At 51.9% G+C, this 20,372-nt stretch overlaps 2 protein-coding genes across 3 annotated transcripts in view; one reads left to right on the forward strand and one right to left on the reverse strand.

Moving 5' to 3' along the window:
- Positions 1-11,598, forward strand: part of Rasl10b (RAS like family 10 member B) — an 11,893-nt gene extending 295 nt beyond the window's left edge. Inside the window, exons 1-4 of one of the 2 annotated variants that reach the window (XM_015495311.2) lie at positions 280-679; positions 2,699-3,057; positions 8,490-8,614; positions 9,089-11,598. In XM_015495311.2, coding sequence (XP_015350797.1) covers positions 2,842-3,057; positions 8,490-8,614; positions 9,089-9,359 — 612 coding nt within the window. In that variant the 5' untranslated portion in view covers positions 280-679; positions 2,699-2,841 and the 3' untranslated portion in view covers positions 9,360-11,598. Of the gene's footprint in view, positions 1-279; positions 680-2,698; positions 3,058-8,489; positions 8,615-9,088 lie in introns of those variants that run through there. The other variant, XM_048787814.1, reaches the window with a different exon arrangement.
- Gas2l2 (growth arrest specific 2 like 2) lies at positions 10,625-20,183 on the reverse strand. The gene is made up of 6 exons (XM_015495845.2): positions 19,370-20,183; positions 17,584-17,825; positions 16,598-16,705; positions 15,407-15,503; positions 14,628-14,883; positions 10,625-14,010 (listed from the first exon to the last, which is right to left on the reverse strand). Exons 1-6 carry the CDS (start codon positions 19,752-19,754, stop codon positions 12,522-12,524), a joined length of 2,577 nt encoding a protein of 858 aa, XP_015351331.1. The 5' UTR covers positions 19,755-20,183; the 3' UTR covers positions 10,625-12,521.
- Between the last annotated feature and the right edge of the window lie 189 nt (positions 20,184-20,372).

Here is a 20,372-nt window from a genome sequence, read left to right on the forward strand (position 1 = left end):
GGGAAGCGGCGCGGGGCGGCCACGTGAGAGCTGCAGCTGGGGGCCGGGGGTGCCTGTGAGGTGCTGGAGGCGGAGAGCGAGCTGGGCGCCTGCGTCCCCCTGACTCCTACCTGGCAGGTCCTGGGGAGCCCAGCATCCTCCCGTGCCCTCCACCCTCCCCCACGCGAACGTGGTGGGGACAAACAGCTGGCGGACCGGTGACCTGGCCCTCGGGATCCGCAAAAGCCCTGGCCCTCCTTGGTCGGGGGCAAGGACCCAGGTGTCCGGGGGGAGGGAAGGGGTCAAGAACCAGGCTTTGGCCCCAGTGTGTGGCCCATCTCCTGCCCGCCGCTGTCTGCAGACTCACTGCAGAGCGCAGGCCTTGGGAAGGGAGCTCAGGGGCCTGGGCCCTGCTTCCTAGGACGGACCCTTCCATCCCCACCCAACCAGGCATGTGGCATTAGTAAATTTTTAGACCCAGGACCCTTGGCTGGGAAGAAGGAAGGGACGCTGGTCACCTCTGAGTTGGGGACAGGGCCACCCTTGGGCCTGATGAGTTCTAGGAGGCTGGCCCCTGCCAGCCTTGTACCCCCTTGTACCCTCTCCCTGCCTCCAGGGCTGTTCCCTGCCTTCGTTTCTGCTACTCCCCAGAAAGGGCTGCTTTGTGGACAGGGAATGTAGTATCCAGCAGAATCTTCAGGTAAGGGACATCCTAGAATCCCCCAAGTTGCCACACCCAGAGACAAGCCAGACTCTGGCATCCCTTGCCCTTTTTTCCTCCCCTAGGACTGCCCCCTCCCCACCTGGTTGTTATGTAATTAACCCAGCTGAGTCTCTCTGCCAAGCTGGCAGTGTCCAGGGATGCTGGAGGGGCCTAGGGGATGTATGGAGAAGAGGAATTGGTACTTCTGCAGTTGTGGGGGGAACATAAGTGTACAGGCACCTGTTGGGGAAAGGACATGTATGGGATACATAGGACATCAGGGTCCTAGACTTAGCTGACAATTCAACTGGTTAAGAGTTCTTCACTTTTCTAAGTCTTTGGGTTTTTAATTTTGTTTTTCCTTCAATAAAACGAGAAGAATCTCACACAGACATATCACATGTATGTGAATCCATACAACAGTGGATAGTGACTACTCCCAGGATTGCTAGGAGGGCCCCATTGAGATTGTGGAAAACCTCAAATGAGTCAAAGGCCTCTGCATGTAACAGTAGTCAATGTTCCTTGGGCCCCTACTCTGTGTAAAGGCACTGGTCTTTACATGCATGACCTCACAACACCCTGTGAATTTCTTGCCCAAGGTGACATTTTATGGACAGCAGAGCAGGGACTCAAACCTCAGCACTTCTCACTCCAAATCCTGCCCTTAATTTACTATACTACATGCGCACACACCCCATAGATTGAGTCCTTTGACGCAGGACAGCTTGAGGACATCCAGCTGTGTCTACAAAGGAAGAGTATGTACATACCCTGAAAAGCATGGCCCCATCGGAATCTAGAAAACCCACCTGTCCTAGACCTAGTAGTAATGGGGGTTGCCATTCCTAAGAGAAGAAAAGTTCTTTCTTTCTCCTGGCTATGAGACTTACTGGGGTTATCTCAGAAGTGGGAGTTGTTAACCCCATTTTAAATATGTGCAAAGCACAGCTTGGTTGGGCAGGTGATTTGCCCACTGATCCCACAACATAGAAACATCAAAGCTGGAGTTTATACCCAAGCTCTAAAATTCATGGAAACTGAACAAGCAAGAAGCTAATGGATCCCTCTCAAAGTATAGTTGCTTTGCAGCCCTTTTCTGGGCACCAGCTTTGTATCAAGTCCTGTGAACCCCAAAGAATGCCAGAGAATCAGACCCAGCCCTTGGCCTATAGGCAGTCACCACTTAGAATCACTACACTTGAAAGTGAGAAGTGCTGCAATATTGTAGAATGAAGTAGTTGCCATTCCCAAATGTGTGACTGGGCACACTCGGCCTCCTGCTGAAGTGGAGATAACAATCTCTCTCCCATAGGGAGATTACCCTGTGCTAACCATGTGCTCAGCGGTGCTGCTGTCCCGGAGCTAATGTGGTCATCTAGTGCATCCCCACCATTGTCAGCTAGACTTAGCTGACAATTCAGCTGGTTAAGAGTTCTTCACTTCTCTAAGTCTTTGGGTTTTTAATTTTGTTTTTGATTGGGGGTATTGGGAAATGTGGGAGTCATTTTTGGTCATCATGGTGACTGGAGACTGACTGCTAGCAGTTACTTCCATAGTTCCCCGGAAGTAACATGCTGCCGTGGGGGGCAGATCTGTACAAGAAAGAATTGTTTCCCCATAAAATGCCTGGAAGTCCTCCCCCAAGACATCCTTGCCTAGAAATAAGACCGAGAGACTCAGGAGATGCTGTCCTGTCCCAGGCTCAGTGGGAAAGCTGGCTTTTGAACCCAAGCCCAGTGCTCTTTCCACTCTGCTATGCAGCCTACCATGGTTGGGAAGTTGGACCTGGTGAAAAATCAGGTTGCAATGCAAGTCAAATGAAATGTACTGGTGGAATAGCAGGAAAAAATGGAGAAGAAAGGATAGAGAGGTTTTGGATAGGTGGAGGTAGGTTCTGGGAAAGGGAAGGCATTCTAAGTGGCAGTGAGAGCTTCCACAAAGTCCCAGAGGTGGAAAAGTATAGGACATATCCAGGTATAAGCCTGTGCACTAAGCCCACCTCTTGTCCCCTAGTCCAGGTGGAGTCCACAGAGGGCCCAGAGAACAATCAGAGGCAGCAATGATTGGTCCTGACGGTGGCTGAGCCCCCAGCCCCTGGAATATGCAGCCCGGGAGAGCCCCAGGCAAGGACGCGGTGGCGGAGTGGGGCGGGAGGCATGGTCTCCACCTACCGGGTGGCCGTGCTTGGGGCGCGAGGTGTGGGCAAGAGTGCCATCGTGCGCCAGTTCTTGTACAACGAGTTCAGCGAGGTTTGCGTGCCCACCACCACCCGCCGCCTCTACCTGCCTGCTGTGGTCATGAACGGCCATGTGCACGACCTCCAGATCCTGGACTTCCCGCCCATCAGCGCCTTCCCTGTCAACACACTGCAGGTAGGCAGCTCTGAGGGCCATGGCTGGTGGGGTTGAGGAGGCTGGACTCCAAGCAGCTCAGGCTGTGCCCTGTTGCCAGGACTGTGCCACTGGATTTGAGAGCTCTGCACTGCACCTTGGGTCACCCTGCTTAGAGCTGCACCAAGAAGTCAGACATTTGTATGCTAGCTTATTCAACAAATATTTGATGACTGTTTAATGTGTGCCAGACCCTACATTGGGCCCAGGGCAGAATGGCCAGGAAAATAATATGGAATTGGCTTTCAAAGAACTCAGAGTCTGTTGAGAGAAGACTAACACATGTATTATATGGTATGATAAATGCTATGATTGGAGAAGAGGAGTGAGCTAAGGCTGCCCTTGAGGAGGCATCTAATCCACTCAGGTGTGTGAGCATTACAGGAGGTGATGTCAACTAAATAGACAGGTAAGGAGCAGTGAGGAAAAGGGCGGAGAACGCTGCTTGCCTGTTACTTCTCTGGGCCTCAGACTCTGACTTAAATCTTCATTGTCTGTAAAAGGGACAACAGAACAGGCTGGGATCTGGAAAAAGAGTGTTCTAGAGACTCTGGAGACCCCAATCATTTCTTGCCCAAGGGCCTCTTCTCCTAGGTGATCCCTCCTTCCTCAAATCTCAGGATCAGCCTGCTGGGCACCCTCTCTGCAGTGTTTGGATTTAAGTGCCCCCAGTGCCCCTGGAGATTAAGGAGATTAAATGCACTTTCCCCTAACTTGCTAAGGTCCTACCCTCCTTCCTTCTATCTGTGGCTTGGGAGAAAGTAGGGTAAACAGAGAAGCTGGGCTCCAAGATATGTTTGCTCATAAAGGAAGCCTCTGACCAGAGTGTACAGAGATTTGCAGTTAAAGATAGGCACTGTGGTGGAGCCACAGAAGGAGGAGCAGGTGGAGCCTTGGGCAGTTATGACTGAGCAGATACAGCAATCTCAGGGCTGGGCTTGTGGTTCAGCAGTAGAGCACTTGCCTAGCATGTGCAAGGCCCTGGGTTCGATTCTCAGCACCACAGAAAAATAAATAAAATAAAGGTATTGTGTCCAACTACAACTTGAAAATAAATATGTAAAAAAAAAAGAATGAGTACCTTATTTTAAAAAAAGGTACAGCAATCTCTCAGGCTGGGAAGCTAGTGCTTGTGGGGAGCTTAACATTGTCTCATCAACCCTGTGCAGGAGGACCTTGGCCCAACCTGCCAGAGATGCTTATCTCTCCTATCCTAGGTGCCTGGGGTCAGCATCAAAGACAAAAGTCTGATCCACACAGCTGTCCAGAAGCAGTGTGGCTGAGCTGTCCCAGGGAGCAGATCCTGGGGTCAGGTCCTCTTATTCTCTATAAAGGAGGCTTGATCGTAGCCTGAGTGGATGCTCATATCTTGCTCCCAGCCTGCCACTAAGCTTTGTTCCTTTATTCACATTTAATTATTTATTTTCAATGCAATTATAATTTTTGAATAATTTAAAACTATCTTTAATACCGTGGTCTAGAGAAATCTTGGTCCCATTTCTGCCCCCTTCATCCCATGGTTACACTCTGTAGCCATTCTCATTGGTTTGTTTTTTGTTTTTTGTTTTGGTACTGGGGATTGAACTCAGGGGTACTTGACCACTGAGCCACATCTCTAGCCCTTTTATATATTATTTTATTAGGGACAGGGTCTCACTGAGTTGCTTAGTGCCTTGCTTTTTCTTCTTTTAAATATTTTTATTAGTTGGTGATGGACATTTATTTTATTTATTTATTTACATGTGGTGCTGAGAATCGAACCCAGTGCCTCGCATGTATTAGGCAAGCACTCCACCACTAAGCAACAACCCCAGCCCTAACACATCGCTTTTGCTGAAACTGGCTTTGAACTTGCAATCCTCCTGCCTCAGCCTCCCAAGCCCCTGGGATTATAGGCATGTACCACTGTGCTGGCTTGGTTTGGTTTTGTATGGCACTGGGGATCAAATCCATGGCCTGCCAGGGCCATACACTTGCTAAAGTGTTCTACCACTGTATTATATCCCAACCCCTCGTTGGTTATTCATTCATACTTCAGTGATTTTTCTTTTCTTTTTTTTTTTTTTTTAGCTCAAATAAAAATGTATTCTTATTCCACTTCCTTTTTTACATAAAAACAAAAATCATAGAGAGTGCTCTTCCCCCGCCTCCTTGTGCTAAGAATGAACCAGGGCATTGCACATGCCAACCACTCTACCACTAAGCTACACCTCCAGCCCTATACTTCGTTTCTTTTGTTGTTGTTCCTGTTTTAATAAGAAACAGGGTGTTGCTAAATTGCCCAGGCTAGCCTTGAACTTGAAATCTTCCGGACTCAGTCTCCAGAGAGCAGGTTAGACTAAAGGTGTGTGACACCAAGTCTGGTCTGTTTTTTTAACTTAACATCATAACCTGGAGACATTCTCTGTCAATATCTAAAGGACTTCCTCATTCCTTTCTCATGACTATACGGTACTCCATTGAAAAGATGTTCCTCTGATCCCTTCTTGTTGGACAAGTGGGTGGTTTTTGATCTTGTGCTGTTTTGAGCAAAGCCACAATGAATAGCTTTGTGCATAAGTCATTTTATACATATACATGTACATTTTAGATAGATAGATAGATAGATAGATAGACTCCCAGAAATAGCATTGCTGGATCAAAGGACAAATATACCTAGAATTCAGAAGATATCTCCAGATTTCCCTCTATAAAATGTTGTATCTGAGAACCTGTTACTCTGAGAACCTGTTACTCTCAGAGTATATTGTCAGTTATATTTTTGACAGTCTGAGAGATGAAATATTCTCAGTGTAATCCTTATTTGCATCTCTGCTTATGAGTGAAGTTGAGTATTTTTCCATGTGTTTTAAAGGCCTTTGTGTTTCTTTTTCTGAAAACTATTAATATCCTGTGCCCATTTTTCTATTGGATCATTTGGCCTTTTTCTTCATGGTTGACCCAGGACTCTAGTAGATTTTACTCCTGGAGCACAGGTAGGGGACTTTGGGCAGAGAAACACTAAGAAGGGACCCTAGAAGCCCCAGAGATCAGTATAAACTCAAGAATCCTGATGGCTATTATTTGAAAATTTAAAAAAAATACATTCTTCCCCATTGTCAAATGAGATCCAGCCCAGGAGAGTGGTATTTCTTAGGTCTAAGCTTAAATTGTTCCTTCCACTGACCCTTCTATCAGAGAAGGAAGCTGAGGTTTGAGGGCATATGCATCCTACCAAAGAAATACCCACAAATGCATGGTTGAGCCCCAGGTGGCTGAGCCTCTCAGCTTCTATGTCCCTGGAACAAGACTCAGTTTCCATAGCTCCTTCTGTGTGTGTGTGTGTGTGTGTGTGTATGCATGCGCACACGTATGCACACATGTGTACACATGTGCACTCACACATGCATGCACCCTATGGATTAAACCCTGGGCCTTGACCATGCTAAGTATATGTTGTATCACTGAGCTATATGCTCAGCCCCTTTTTCTCTGTCTTAATACAGCTCTAAAATGGTCTTTGTGGGGAACAAATTAGAACCCTGCACAGAGCAAACTGGAAGGAAAGCTGTGCTTTCTTGATTCCTCCCTTCAATCAAGGGATGAAGGAATAACTCAGCCAATCAGAAGCTTTCTGCTTGTCCCTTTTAGGGCCCCCAGAGAGAAGTGAGTGGGAGGCAGCTTGGAGGTCCCCTGGAGGAGGGAGCATGTTGGGGGAAAGGTGGGGCTGTCACCCTGGAAGGCTGGCAGCTGCTCCCTATCCCTGGAAGAGAGCTTGCAGAGAGTAGGAGCCTCTCCTCCCTCTCTCTTCCCACCAGTTTCCACTCCTTGTGTGGGATAGAGAAAACCTCATACACATGCAGGTCTCTGGCTCCCAAGGGTCACTGTGTCTCACAGAATGCATTCTTCCCTGGTCTGAGAGGAAGCCAGTTCATGGTTTCCTACAGTTTTGGATTTTTTTCTCAGCATCCTCTCCCTGCACCAAAAATTAAAACCTCAGCACAAAGAATAGATGCCACATCATCTCCCTGGGGAGATCCACTGCAGCATCCTCCAAACCTTTCAGCTGGAACTGCTGTTTTGAAGTCAGACTTCCCTCTCCACCTCTGCCACAAAAATCTTTTTCCTCATAGTCCTTTCTCAAGGTGGTGAGCCAGCTGTAGTTCTCCCTTGTTCCCAATCTTTGCCCCAACTTAATTCAGATTAGCATAGGGGACATGCCTCCACCAGCTTCTAGTCTTTTTTCCTTTCCTTTCTCCTTCTCCTCCTCCTTCATGCTGGGGACATACTTTACCATTGAACCACATCTCGGCCCCCTCCTAATCATTTGCATGGGACCTCAAAGGAGAAGAACCTGATTCCCATTGCCCCTGAAGGCCTCTACACCCCCCCCCCAACGACAGGGGTCCCCTTCTTTCAGTACACTGGCTTTGTGAAACTTCTCTTGCAGTTGCATCTGTTGGCAGGTTAATTAGCTAATTAATCTCATGATGAATCTTCTCTTTAGCACATTCAGTCTTTCCAGGGGCCTATTCATCTTGAGCTGCAGCTCTCCCTGAGAAGTTGCCACAGACATTCAGGAAGGTCCATCTCTGGGTCTTGCTCTAGGATGGAATCCCCACCCTACCCGCCTTATGTATCCAGTCTCAATTTTTTTCTCCTCAGGTTTTCTACTTGTCAACCCTTGGGGCAGAAAGGGGTATACAGAAGGGACCCATCAGGTAGCAATCTCAGGGCAGTGTTAGAGGCATTGATCTCCGCTCAGGCCAGGTGGGCTTCAGGACCATGGAGAGCTCACTAGGCTTTGTGGTGCCATTAAGGAGCATCAGCTAAAAGCCAACAGTGCTAGCTAGGCACTGAGCAGAGGAAGGAGTGTGTCAAGTGAAGCCCTCTGGCCAAGCCCTCTTGGGAGCTTACAACAAATGTGGGAAATTGAAAATGGAACACGTTTCCCCAGGAGATAATCAAAGGGTTTTTAGAATACAGAAGATGAGGGGAATAGTTCCTGCTTGCTAGAAGGCTGGCAAATCAGGAAGGCTTCTTAGAGGAGGAGATACTTCACTGAGTATTGGGAGATAGGATTTCGGCATATAATAATGAGCTCAGGGCTGAGATCTTAGAGGCACTTAATAAATGTGCTTGTTGAACAAAGCATTGGATGAATAGATGAGGGGCAAAATGTCACAAGGCAGATCTAACCTCCAGATGTGCACAAGACCGAGCAGTGACCCTGGAAGTCAGTCAATGTGACCTGCTTTGTCCTGGCTTGGGGGCAGGGAAGCTGTAGCACTGAGCACCTCCATTCCCTCTGGGCCTGGCCTCCTTAGGGACAGATGGAAGGCTTCTGGTGCAGTGGCAGGTGAAAGCACTGTCAGTCTGCTGGGAGGAGGCTGGTCATGGCTGCTCTAACTCCTGCACTGGCTTGGGTGTTACAGGAGTGGGCAGATGCTTGCTGCAGGGGACTCCGGAGTGTCCATGCCTACATCCTGGTCTACGACATCTGCTGCTTTGACAGCTTTGAATACGTCAAGACCATCCGCCAGCAGATCCTGGAGACGCGGTAAGGGGCTATGATTCCATTTAATCCCACCCTATGAATGCTCCAGTGCTAACCTACCCCAGAGGAAAAGGAATAGTGGTGAAGTGTATGTGCCCTCTGGTTCTCACACACCCATTCAAATATGCACATACTCATATTTTTTTGTCCTTACTTCTGTTAAATCAAACACCCCTAACTGTGGGGTGTTTAGGATAGTGGAGTGGTTAAGAGCATAGTCTCCAGGAACAGGACTTCCAGGATCACTCAGCTGCATGACTATAGGCCAGTTAACATATAAGGCTCAGTTTCCTCATCTATAAAATGGAGATACAATAATATCTGGTAATTGGGCGGTTTTGTTTGTTGGATCAGTTGTGTTGGTTAGAGAATATAACTCAACCCAAGGACTTAAAGCTGTACCTGGAACAGAACATACTGTAGTGTAGAGTCCAGTGAAACTGAAGAGAGTTCTGAGATTCTTGCCTCACCCTTCAGGGTTATTGGTACCTCCGAGACACCCATCATCATCGTAGGCAACAAGCGGGACCTGCAGCGCGGTCGTGTGATCCCACGCTGGAACGTGTCGCACTTAGTGCGCAAGACCTGGAAGTGTGGCTACGTGGAATGCTCAGCCAAGTACAACTGGCACATTCTGCTGCTCTTCAGCGAGCTGCTCAAGAGCGTCGGCTGCGCCCGCTGCAAACACGTGCACGCTGCCCTGCGTTTCCAGGGCGCTCTGCGCCGGAACCGCTGCGCCATCATGTGATGCACAGGCGCCCTGCACAGCCACAGGCTGCAGACCCGCTGGCCCCAGAGGAGGGCAGGGTGGTGCTGGGGCTGCTTCCGGGACTGGGGCTGGAGGCGGGAGCCAGCAGAATAGAACTCTGAAGGTCCTGGCCTGAGGCACCCCACAAACGAGCACCTCCACACGTGCTCTGAGAGGCAGAGGGCAAGGGGGAGCTTCCGCTAACTACTCAGTACTCCCCTTCTCCCACGGTTGTCTTCCTGGGGCAGCCACCTTCAGTGCTGTAGTTAGTGCGGGGCCTGGCCTGGCCTGAAAGTGCACCACAGCCATTTGAGATTGGGGGTGAGTGTGTGAAATGGAGGGTGGGGTGAGGAGGTGCTACCTTGGCCAGGCCCCCACTTATCTTTTCCAGAGTGTGTCTGTCTTTGCCCAGTGTCTTCCTTTTCCGTGTCTGTCTGTCCAAGCGTCTGTTAGTCCTCACCTGTCTTATCCACCCTCCAATCCCCCTCCCCGCCCCCCAGCTCCACTCACAGGGCTCTCATTTCATCCATCCCTTTTTCAAAGATCCTGGCATCTTTGTGGTGCCAGGCCTTCTGACTGTCAGCACCACTGGCACAGGGCAGAGAGAGGCAGGTGGCCCAAGGATCCAGATCAAGGGGTCCAAGGGTTGAGGTCCCAGATCAGTCAGGGGGAGAAGGCTGAGCTCTCCCACTTTCAGGGAGACCTCCCTGCACAGCAGCCCCCAGAGACACAACAACCTACCTTCCAGCCTTAACTCGATGGTCCGTCCCTGCCGGGTGCCCCTCACCCTTTTCCTGACCCCAAAGCCAGATCACCTCCTGGGTTAAAACTTTTTGTTTTTTGGGCAGAGCATGGAGAGGGAATCCCCCAAAGGATAGATTCCTTTCCATGACGCCAAGTTCCAGTCCTCTATTACCTCCTGCACTGGGTGGTCTGCCAGATTGGGGGATGTCAAGTTCTGGGGGGCTGTTGGTGGTAGGCAGGATGATGCCCAGGAGGGGGTCAGGTTATGCCTGTGACCATTATGTCTCCCTGACCCATCTCAATCTGACTACCCCAGACTCTGCCTGCCTCAGCTCTCAGATTACCTTTATTAATCTGGGCAGGATCAGAGCCAGGAAAAGAATTATGGGAACCCCTGTGCTTGGGGGAGATACGCCTGCATCTCCACCCATAGGTGGACACCCTCAGGATCTGACACCCCTTTGTCCCAACAGCAGTTGGCCCTATGCCCTCACTCCGCCCCCATTTTCTCCGGCTGCCTGGCCGGGTTTCTACCTCTCGTCACCGGAGCTGATCACTGTCAGTTTTGTACCGATTTAGAAATAACAATAATAAGATTATAGAGATGGCTTGAAGGATTGCTGGGGGAATTGGAGGGAGGGAGAAGGGGTGCCATGTTCCCCACCCCCAGCCAAAGGAAGTTCTCCTTGAGGCTGAGCCCTCAGCCCTGGTCTGGTGGGAGGATATCAAGGTCCCTTGCTAAAAGAGGGGAACAAATAACAATCCAGCCTTAGGTAAGGCTGAAGCAAATAGACCAGGAAATCAAGTAGCCCAGAACAGTGATGGAGGCGAGTCTGGAGTAAGGGCTGTGGATGGGGAATTTATTATGGACATTCAGTAAGGGAGGGAATCTGTGATTCTCTCCAGCTCCCCACACCCACTGATTCCCACTCCCTCCACTCGCTGGAGGCAGCACAGCCCTAGAGCAACAGCCCTGACCTCGGGCTGTCCAGTATTCCTGGGTTCTAGTCTCACTGTGCTACTTGCTTTGGGCAAGTGACTTGCTCTCTCTGAGCCCCGCTCTAAAACAGAGGAGGTGGCTCCCCTTCCCCACACTTTTAGGAGTGGCTGGGAGGGTAAGGAAGAGGGCCTGCCTCCTTCTGTCTCCTGTGCCCCCACCTCCTGGCCCAGCAGGAGGTGGGGTTAAGGATGACAGCATCTCATCTGCCCTATTACCCCCAACTCTGAGGTTCCTGAGGTAAGGGTGGGGACCCAGGCCTCTGGCTGCCCCCGTGGGAGCCATTGGAATGTACCCTCTGTCCAACCCCTCTCACCGCCACCACTTCACTCCAGGTCTTGGATTTCAGGTCCCTCTGCACCCATTTTGAGTCTCTGTCCTCCCCCCATTCCCCCACCAGGGTTTCCCACCACAGGGTCTGGAAGTGTGTGTGATGCCCATTGAGCTGTTATTGGAAGTCAGATTAAAAATCAGGGAGTGTTTTCCCTTGTTTCTGTACCAAGGTGTCGACTGGCTTTTCCTCATGGAGGGAGGGAAGTGAAGGGTGCCTGCCTTCTGAGCTCTGTGTGGAAGAGGAGTGAGGGTAATGAGATAGCCCCCAGTCCCAGAGGCCAGGTCAACCAAGAGATCAAAGGATAAGAGTGGGAGACTTCTCCTTTTCACCCAACCCCAAACCCTCCAATTCATGGAAACCATCCAGGAGGGAAACGACTTTTCTGCTTGCCACTCTCTGGAAATTTTTCATAACAGGACTAAGCCCCAACTGCTTCTGCATCTGTTCCTTCCCATTCAGGGCTGAGATTCTGTGGTCTCTCAATCTTGACTTCTTGGACATAAATGTGTTAGGAACACTCTGCACCAACCAGTTGACCCTTCAGAGCTTTGGAGTCCTTGGCAACAGTGGCCTGAAGAAGCCTTTGCATTGGCTGCCCTTGTCCCTGTCTGGAGCTGACAGCCTGCCACCTCCAGGAAAGAGAAGACTGTTGGGCAAGGTGGGCTGAACCTGAGAAGAGAAAGGCTCCCTCCACCTTGTCCCCACCTGTCGCATGGGATAATGCTTGAAGACACACCTTCCTAAACCTCCACAATGCTGAGGGACTCAAGAAGCTTGGGGCTCAAGGACAGACCCACATGTGTTGAATAACTTACAGTTGTGGAAACAGGTGGGTATGGCCAGAAGCCAGGAGTCAGGGAGCTTATTTGAGGGAGGACAATAAGATATAGGATCACCCCACTACCCCTGGACTAATGCTGGAATAGAAATAGTATGTTGCCCGTTTGCTCATCTGAACAGTTTGAGTCTATGTTTATCATCTGGTCTGCCCCTGGCCAAGGCCCTGTTTTGAGGTGAGGGAATTTCCCTTCACTTCTCGAATACTTGGGCATTCTTTTGCTTCTTTTCTCCCCAATCCTTAGGCTCCTCAGACCCAAGATTCTTCCTCTGGTAGGAGTGGGACTTGATTCAGCTGCCTTACTTGAGGCTGGGGGCTGCTTTGCTTGGGGGCGACTGGCTCGCTCTTCTCCTTGCCGGCTAAAGCTCCATCCATCTGAGATGCCTCCCCTTCCTGGCTGCCCAGTGCAGCTCTCAAGAGCTTGTCCTTGGGGGGCGCCCTGGCCAAACCCAGATGGAGGTAGGCCAGTGGCTTGGGGATTCGGGAAGGCAGTTTCTCAGGTCTGTGGTCTCTCCGGGGCCGGATTCTGGGCCTCAGCTTCAGCTTGTAGATGGATGGGATTCTCTGGGGCTTCCGGAGTGTTCTCTTGCCTTTGCCCAGGCATGCCTTGGCTTTGTCAGAACTGGGGGCCTCCAGGCTGGCAGACACAGTCGGGCCTGAGCAGTCCTGCCTTCTTGGAGGTGAGATCTCCCTCATCCCGGTGCCCATGGCACTTGGGTTTGCTCTTGCCCTTGGCTCACTCTCTCTGGCTCCCAGCTCCCCTTTTGGGTTTCCAGGGCCTGTGGTGACAGTTGGCTTAAGGGAGTTGCTAGAGGCTCCCTTCCAGGCTCCCAGATCCACTTTAAGAAGGAGGGGGGGTCCCTGAGCCAGTTCTTGGATGACTTTGTCATAAGGACCTCCAGGCTCAGGCCACTGCCCGCCCAGACTGGGGACATAGACTCCACTACGAGGGATAACTCGAGACCCTGTGCTCTGGGGATGGGCACCCCCCACCTCTAGTAGCTTCATGTTGGCCACAATGTCCTCTTCAAGGCTACAGTAGATGTCTTTCTCTTTGATTCTGCCCAAGGCCAGTGGTGTGTACCTCCCTTCCCACTCCTGTGGGCTCAGGCCCTGGGGTGCTCCCGTCCCTGGAGTGACCTGCTGGTCTCTCTGCCTCACTTCTACAGAGCAGTCCCCATGTCTGGACCTAGCCAGGTCCCCAGTGACAACCCTTAATGGACTGGGGCCTCTCTCTGGTTCTGCCATGGGACCTCCACTTGCAGTGCCTGGAAAGCTGCTTCCTGGGGTGGAGGGGTGGGCAGGGGACCGCTGGATGGGGATCCTGGTGAGTCCTTTGACAGGGGATGGAGAATGAACACATGCCGGCTCCCTGAGTTGGGGGGAAGCACCCTCAGCCTTACTCTGAAGTGGCAGCCTGAGGCCTGAGGGCTGGGCTGCGCCAGAGGGACAAGACAGGAGAGAAGGTTTTCTTAGTAATGTCCCTTTGGTAGTGGCCTCTTGGAGTCTCTTGGGGGGAGGGACCCTGGCATGGATTCCCTGGCTGGATTTCTCTTCATGAACCCAAGATGTGGGAGTCCTTCCCCTGGAGAGGTCACTGGGGTATTTGTCCTCTCTCTTCCCTAATGGAGTGCATTGTGGGTCTCGACTCCTATGGGTAGATGAGAATTGGGGGCTGGGTGGACTGCCTCCTGCTGACAGCTGCCTCCGAGATGGGATGAGTAGCCTCTCCTGGGACCTGAAAATGAAAATCACAGGCTGGAAGGGGAGATTTATCCAGGCAGGAGGGTCATTGAGTGCAGTCTCCGGGCTCTAGGAAGAATAGCCTCTCCCCGACTGGGACTACATGCTGACTAGACTTCATGCTGAGTGGGACAAATGTGCCTTCTCCCCCATGACTGTCCCAAAGTTCCCCTTATATCAGTCCCTGATGAAGTCTATTCTCCTGGTTCCCTGAATATCAAATAGGAGGAAACCTGTTCCAGGCTTGTGGTGACTTCAGATCCTTTGAGTGATGACCCAGACCAGAGAGGTCTGATAACCAGAGGACACCTGTCTTGAGGGTAGGTTTTAGTCTCAGCTCTACCATGAAGTGGCAGAAGGACCTTGGCTTTGTTCCCTTTCTGGGCCTCAGCACCCTTGTTTATGAAATGGGTGGGCATAGGAAGTACCTAAATGTTCCCAAAGTAATGGGAGCTATCTTGGTTCCAAATATCTGAGTTTTTTTGTTTTGTTTTGTTTTTGGTGTGGGGAAGGGGAAGGGTGTGGTGCTGTTCCCTTTATCTGAGATGGGGCAGCCTCTGAGAATATGGACTCCAAAGAAGAAAGAGGCCCTTCTCCATCCCTCTCCTGTACCTTAAGAATGAAGCCATCTCTCTGAGGTCCCCTGCCCCCGCTCCCTGTTCATTGCAGGGTCTGGGGGAACCGGAAGTAGGAGGCCTCAACCTTCGGCCTGAAGAGGTGTATGTCTTCCAGTCGACCGGAGGCGGCTGTGGGCTCTGTGAGCGGCTGACGGTCATTGTGGGCTGGAGCTGCGAGGGTCCCTCCTGCACCCTCACTTCATGCTGCACCAGTGAGCCTGGGGGCTTCAGGAAGCTGCCCTGTTTGTGGGCTACCAACACAGTATCCCAGAGAAAGAGAGGAAGGAAGGGTTCAATGCTGATGGGACTCACTGTTCCCCTCACCCAGCTGTGCTTTGCCCCCACCCCACTTTAAAGATAGTGGGGCCTACAGTAGCAGCACTAGTTTTTTTACAGGAAAAGTTTAGGGGACACAATCTGGTCAGAGGAGGGCCCAGCTGAGGGCCTTGTTTAAAGCTGTGTAATGTATTGCAGGTTTAAGACTTTTACGTAGATTCTATGCTTATCTGGGGAAGCCTGAGATGTTGAAGGAGATCATGAAGGACTAAAGACCATGCTTGGTGCCACCACTGTGCCTAAGCTCTGCCTAGGTGCACACTGACCAAATGCCAATTCTGCATGTGTTGCACCCCACCTTGTGGCTGTAGTGAGTACTGCACCACAACTGCCCCACGGTAGGGGCACACCTCCCATCTCTGCTGCTGGCCTCCTAACCCAGCGCTACACCTCTCCAACCCGCCAGCCCCACAGGGAGAAGACTCTTAGGTGACTCACAGAGGGATGTACACCGGCAGGGGTCATGTTTGTCCAGATAATGGCTAAGCGTGTCCCAGCCGCCCCCTACACGCACCATCACATGGTTCCGGAGGATCTGAGGGGGCAAGGGTGAGGTTAAGGGCAGGGTGGAGGGCATCTCCTCTTCCTGGACCCTCTCAAAGGCCTCTGAAACACACTCAGGGATATGCCCATTCGTGTACTGATCACATACAGGCACTCCCTTGCACACGTGTGGCTGGGAGCGGGCATATTTTGTAGTCTGGTCACCTCCATATGTTGTCAAGGGTGGTGGCAAAACTGGCCAACAGAAAGTTGTCCCCCAACTAGACAAGGGACCACATGGGCATCAGGTAGTCAGGCCCCAGCGCACTCCTTTCTCTTGCTTCCCTACAGAGGGGCTGGCTCCTGCCCTTGGTTGTGTCTGAAATGGGTCCCAACTGCTTCTGGCTTGCCTCTGTGATGTTTGTGACAGAACCTCTGAGAGTCCTGTCCCACTCCACACTGGGGCAAGTTACATAGTCTCTCCAGGCTTCAGTTTCCTCAGTTGAAAAGTGGGGCCACCACATGTTGCCCCTACCTGTGTTACAAGGCTACTGCCCCAGGCTCTGGGTGAGGACTCAGGATTCTGGCTCTGCTCCCAGGTGTGGCCTGTACTCAAGGAAAGTGTTTGGCCATGTCCCTGGGCACAGACCACTTCTGGTGAGGTGCACCCAGGTATCAGGAGGTTTATTATCCAACGGGAGGCACATCTCAGCTTGTACTACTACTCACTTTGCAGAAATGTACAGCCAGCCATATAAGGGGAGACTCTGGGGTGCATGTGGCTGAGGCCATGCACTGAACACAGATTTGGGGTTCTTAGGCCCCTTGCTCTGACCAAAACCTGGGGTAGAGTAGAATGGAATGTAAAGTGAGGGTACCTTCCTCATACCCCACTTGTTCTTGAGGGTACTCTCTAGACTGGGCTACAATGGAGGTAATGGCAGGTCCTGATGGAAGGAGAGGATAGGCTTGCCAACTTTGCCAGGAATGTCCTGGAAATCTCCAAGTAGAAGGAAAGCCCCAAGGCTTGATGGCTTGGAGGGTATGGTGGCTTCCTGTCCTTGCCCTTAATCCTGGCCAACATCTGTGAAAAGAAACCCTATTCTGCTGAGGGTAGGGGCCCCTCCACCCCCAGACCAGACTTACCCGTATGAAGATGAGGGTGTTGGAGTCTCCTACTTGGTACTTCCCCTCAGACAGCTTGACCATGGAGAACTGCACTGGGCAGGTACAGTGGCTCACCAGGCTCTGCACCTGCAATCAGTGGACAGAAGGCTCAGTCCTCCCCTCTGCTGGGCACCCAAGTCCCCTCCCCCACTCTGGGTCAAATTAAATGGGATCCTCCCTGCTTCCAGAGCCACCCCTGAGTTTGCTGCTGAGGGTTGGGGTTGGGGGCTGAGAAGCAAGTAGAGGGTAGAGAAGACCAGGAGCAGCCATCTATGTCCAATGCCCTTGAGGGTCAGCTGATGGAGGTGGTGGTATAATGAATGGCTAAGTAAGTGGACTGCAGAATCTGGTGAGCCTGTCAGAGTCCAGTTGCCACTGAATCATAGGACTTTAGTTAAGAAGTTTCCCTGAGCTCCCTTTCTTCCAATGGAAGAAATGGGGTTAATCACAGCAAGCGCGCCCTATCCTATGAAGTGTCCCCTCTCTGCAGACTATTCCACATGCTGGCATGTGCTGGTCCATTAATACAGCAGTCATGGAAGGTAGGTGCTGTTGCGGTCCCTATGCTACAGGTGAGGGAACTGAGGCACAGAGATTAAATAATTTGCCCAAAGTCACATAGTGGTGAAGTGGTGGAACTTGGCCTTGAGCCAGAGTGTTGGAGAGGATGCCATCATCCCTGTTCACACCCATCCCACCGGGGGCTGAATGAGAGCCAAGCAGGGCCGGGCTGGTTAAAAAAAAAAAAAAAATAAAAAAAAAAAAAAAAAAAAAAAAAAAGTGATACGCGACACTTACAGCTATTGCAGCAGCGTGTGGTTAAGGTTGAGGCTCAGAGTGGAACGTGACTTAAAGCCACACAATTGGGATTAGAGCTCAAGCAGTGGGTGGCCCAAAGAGGGCTGGCTGGGATGGGGGAGAGGGGGTGTGGCGAAGGACCTGAGGGAGCGTGCTGGGCACCTCACCATCTGGTCCAGGTTGCGGAAGTGGCAGGGATGGCGCTTGGGAGGCGCAGGCGGCGGGGGGTCGGGTGGGGGCACGGCCAGCTCTTGCCGCAGCTCCTCGTCGATCTCCTCCTCCAAGTGCACCAGAGTGGGTGCCGCCACGCCGAAGCGCCAGGCACGACGGCCCAGTTCCAACAAGCACAGCACCACGTTCTTCACGTTCTTGCGCAGCACTAAGTCCTCAGTCTCGAACATCAGCACCTCTGGTGTGGGGCGGGGGAGAAGCGGCACAGGCTTCGTGAGTCCCCCACTGACCTCCTAGTGGGAACACTGGGGTCTTCCCCAGACCCAGGTAGCAAATTTGGAAAGAGGGCTCAGGTTTCAGGATCTTGGGGTGATTGACAGCTAGCAGGAGGGGTCTGGGCAGCTTGGTCAGCTGCTGGGTGCAGACAGGGCAGCCAGCCTCACAGTGGAAGCTGGGGCTGGGAAGATGTGGAGGAACAACAGAGGAAGCATGAACCTGGCTGTGGGCTGTAGAGAAGAGAAAGGGTTCCCTCAACCTTGCCCTTATCCGCACTCAGCTCTCAGGCTGAGTCCAGGAACAGGAAGCAGTTTGTCCTGCTTCCCACCAGGGTTTTTCACCTCCCCCATCCAGAGTGCGCCTAGACTCAACCCCCAGCCCAGGTCAAACCAGTCTGGGTCAAGCACAGGCTCTGCACATGCTGCCTTATAAGGCTGAGTCCTGACTCTCCCACCTACCAGCTGTGTGACTTGAGTCTCAGTTTTCTCTTCTACAAAGTGGAGATGTAGTCTATTTCATGGGATTGTTAGGATTGGATAAGCTAATAGTTGTTGGCATTTACAGATAATATCTAACACAGGGTAAGTGCTCCATAAAACGCCTGTTTATTTTATTTATTTAGTGGTGCTGGGATTGGACCAGGACATTGTGCCTGACAGGCAAGCAATCCACTTCTGAGTTAGACCCTCAGCCCAAACACCAGTTTTATTAACCTTCCAATCCTGCTCCTCAATGCCTTGCCACCAGCCAGGAGCCTAACCTTGACCCTTTTCCTGCCTGACTCCTACCATCTTTGGCCTGGAGGATGGCACAACATTCAGGCACATCCTATTCCTGAGTCTAAGTTCAATGAGATGACAGATCCTGACATGTTACTCCCCTGAATCCAGCAAGCCCCAGCATGCCTGCGTCCCTCCCTACCATTGTTTGTTGGGCTTCCTGCCTCCACTTCACCCTCCCCCACCCCATGCCCCAGCCTCTCACAATCATCCAAATGCAGCACCTTTTCTGTGCCTTTGTCACTGCTGTCCATCTGCCTAGAATTCTCTTTTCCCCAAACTTCTCATATCTCCTTAAGATTTAACCCAAATCGCCTTCCTCTGTGTAACCTTGCTGGGCTCCCACTTCTACATCACCAGGTCACTGATTTCTTTCCTGGTTCCCTGGCACATTCGCCTGGACTTGGAGCATCCATCACCTGGGCTGTAATTTTTGTATCTATGTGTCTTGCTAGATCATGAATTCCTTGGGTAATGGGTCTCATCCCCCTCACTTCTTGATGCCCAGCAAGGTGCTCAATACAGAATAGGTGCTTCATGTATGTTTGTTGTATGAATCATCAATATTTATTTGGGGAGGATTTGCTAAGCAATGAGGAGAGGGAGGTTGAAGAGAGGTGAGTCAAACCTGTAAGAAACAACCAGGCTCCTCACCCCCAGATCTAGCCTAGCCCTCACAGAGAGGATGAACACCCCACAAGATAAGGGTCTGAGATAGGGTAGTTACCTTGGATGCCCATCTCCTTGCGGCACCACTGGATGAAGTTGGAGACATTGTCCCTGGCCTGGAAGGTACGCGGCTGGGCGGCCCCATTGCAGGAAACCCCAGTCCGGGGCATGGGAATCCTTTGGGCTTGGACAGGTGCCTCAGCCAGGAAGGCCAGAGCAGCCTCAGTGACCTTGTTGGCATGCTGGCAGAGCACCAGGCCCGTCTCCAGAACTTGCAAGAAGTTGGCTGCGTCAATGTCCAGCCCGTAGAGATCCCGCAGCCACTCAGCCAGGTCTTCCTTCATGGCCTCCAGGTACTGCTCACTGGACTTGAAGGGCCGGATGCTGCGCACAGGAAGCCCTGGGGTCCCAGGCCTCCTCCTGTATCCCCCCTGCTGAGACATGGCTGGCACTGCAGCTGGGAGGAGGTGGGCACCTCTGCTCTCCCGCTGTTGCCTCTATACTCCTGCTACCTGCTAGGTCTTGGCCCAGACCTCCTGGATTCGGGGTAGGGGAGGTCCCCTTCCACTCTCGGAGAGCCTAGGACTTCCAGCTCTGCTGCTTGCTGCTGGCTTTAGCCTCTGGGCCGGGCCCTTGCTCCCCCACATTCCTTAGTCCCTGCCAGAACTTTCCCTACTTGGTGGCCTTTCAGCAACTTCACCCTCAGGCTGCCCAGCCCACTCAGAGTTCAGCACCTCCTGGGACGGGGGAGGTGAGGACACTTCTCTCGCCCCCAGGGCTGGACAGATTAGTCTGGCTGCCTCCCACCTGCCACTACCACTAGCCAGGGAACCTGGCTGAGGGAACCTGGCATGGCCGTCAGCCTCCCCGCTCTGCTTTCCTCTCCTCTCCTTGGAGACAGCATTTGCTACAAACACTCCTCCTTAACCCTTCGGGCAGGCACAGGCTGCCAGGCACAGCCGGCCCTGGAGAGCTGGTGGAGCTCGGCAGAGAGGCTCGGGATGGCTTTTCTCACCAGACTGATCCCAGTGCGGGCTTCTGGGGCGTGGGGGAGAGAAGCA

The sequence above is a fragment of the Marmota marmota genome, unplaced genomic scaffold, assembly GCF_001458135.2.
Source record: "Marmota marmota marmota unplaced genomic scaffold, marMar, whole genome shotgun sequence".
Taxonomy (NCBI): Eukaryota; Metazoa; Chordata; class Mammalia; order Rodentia; family Sciuridae; genus Marmota; species Marmota marmota.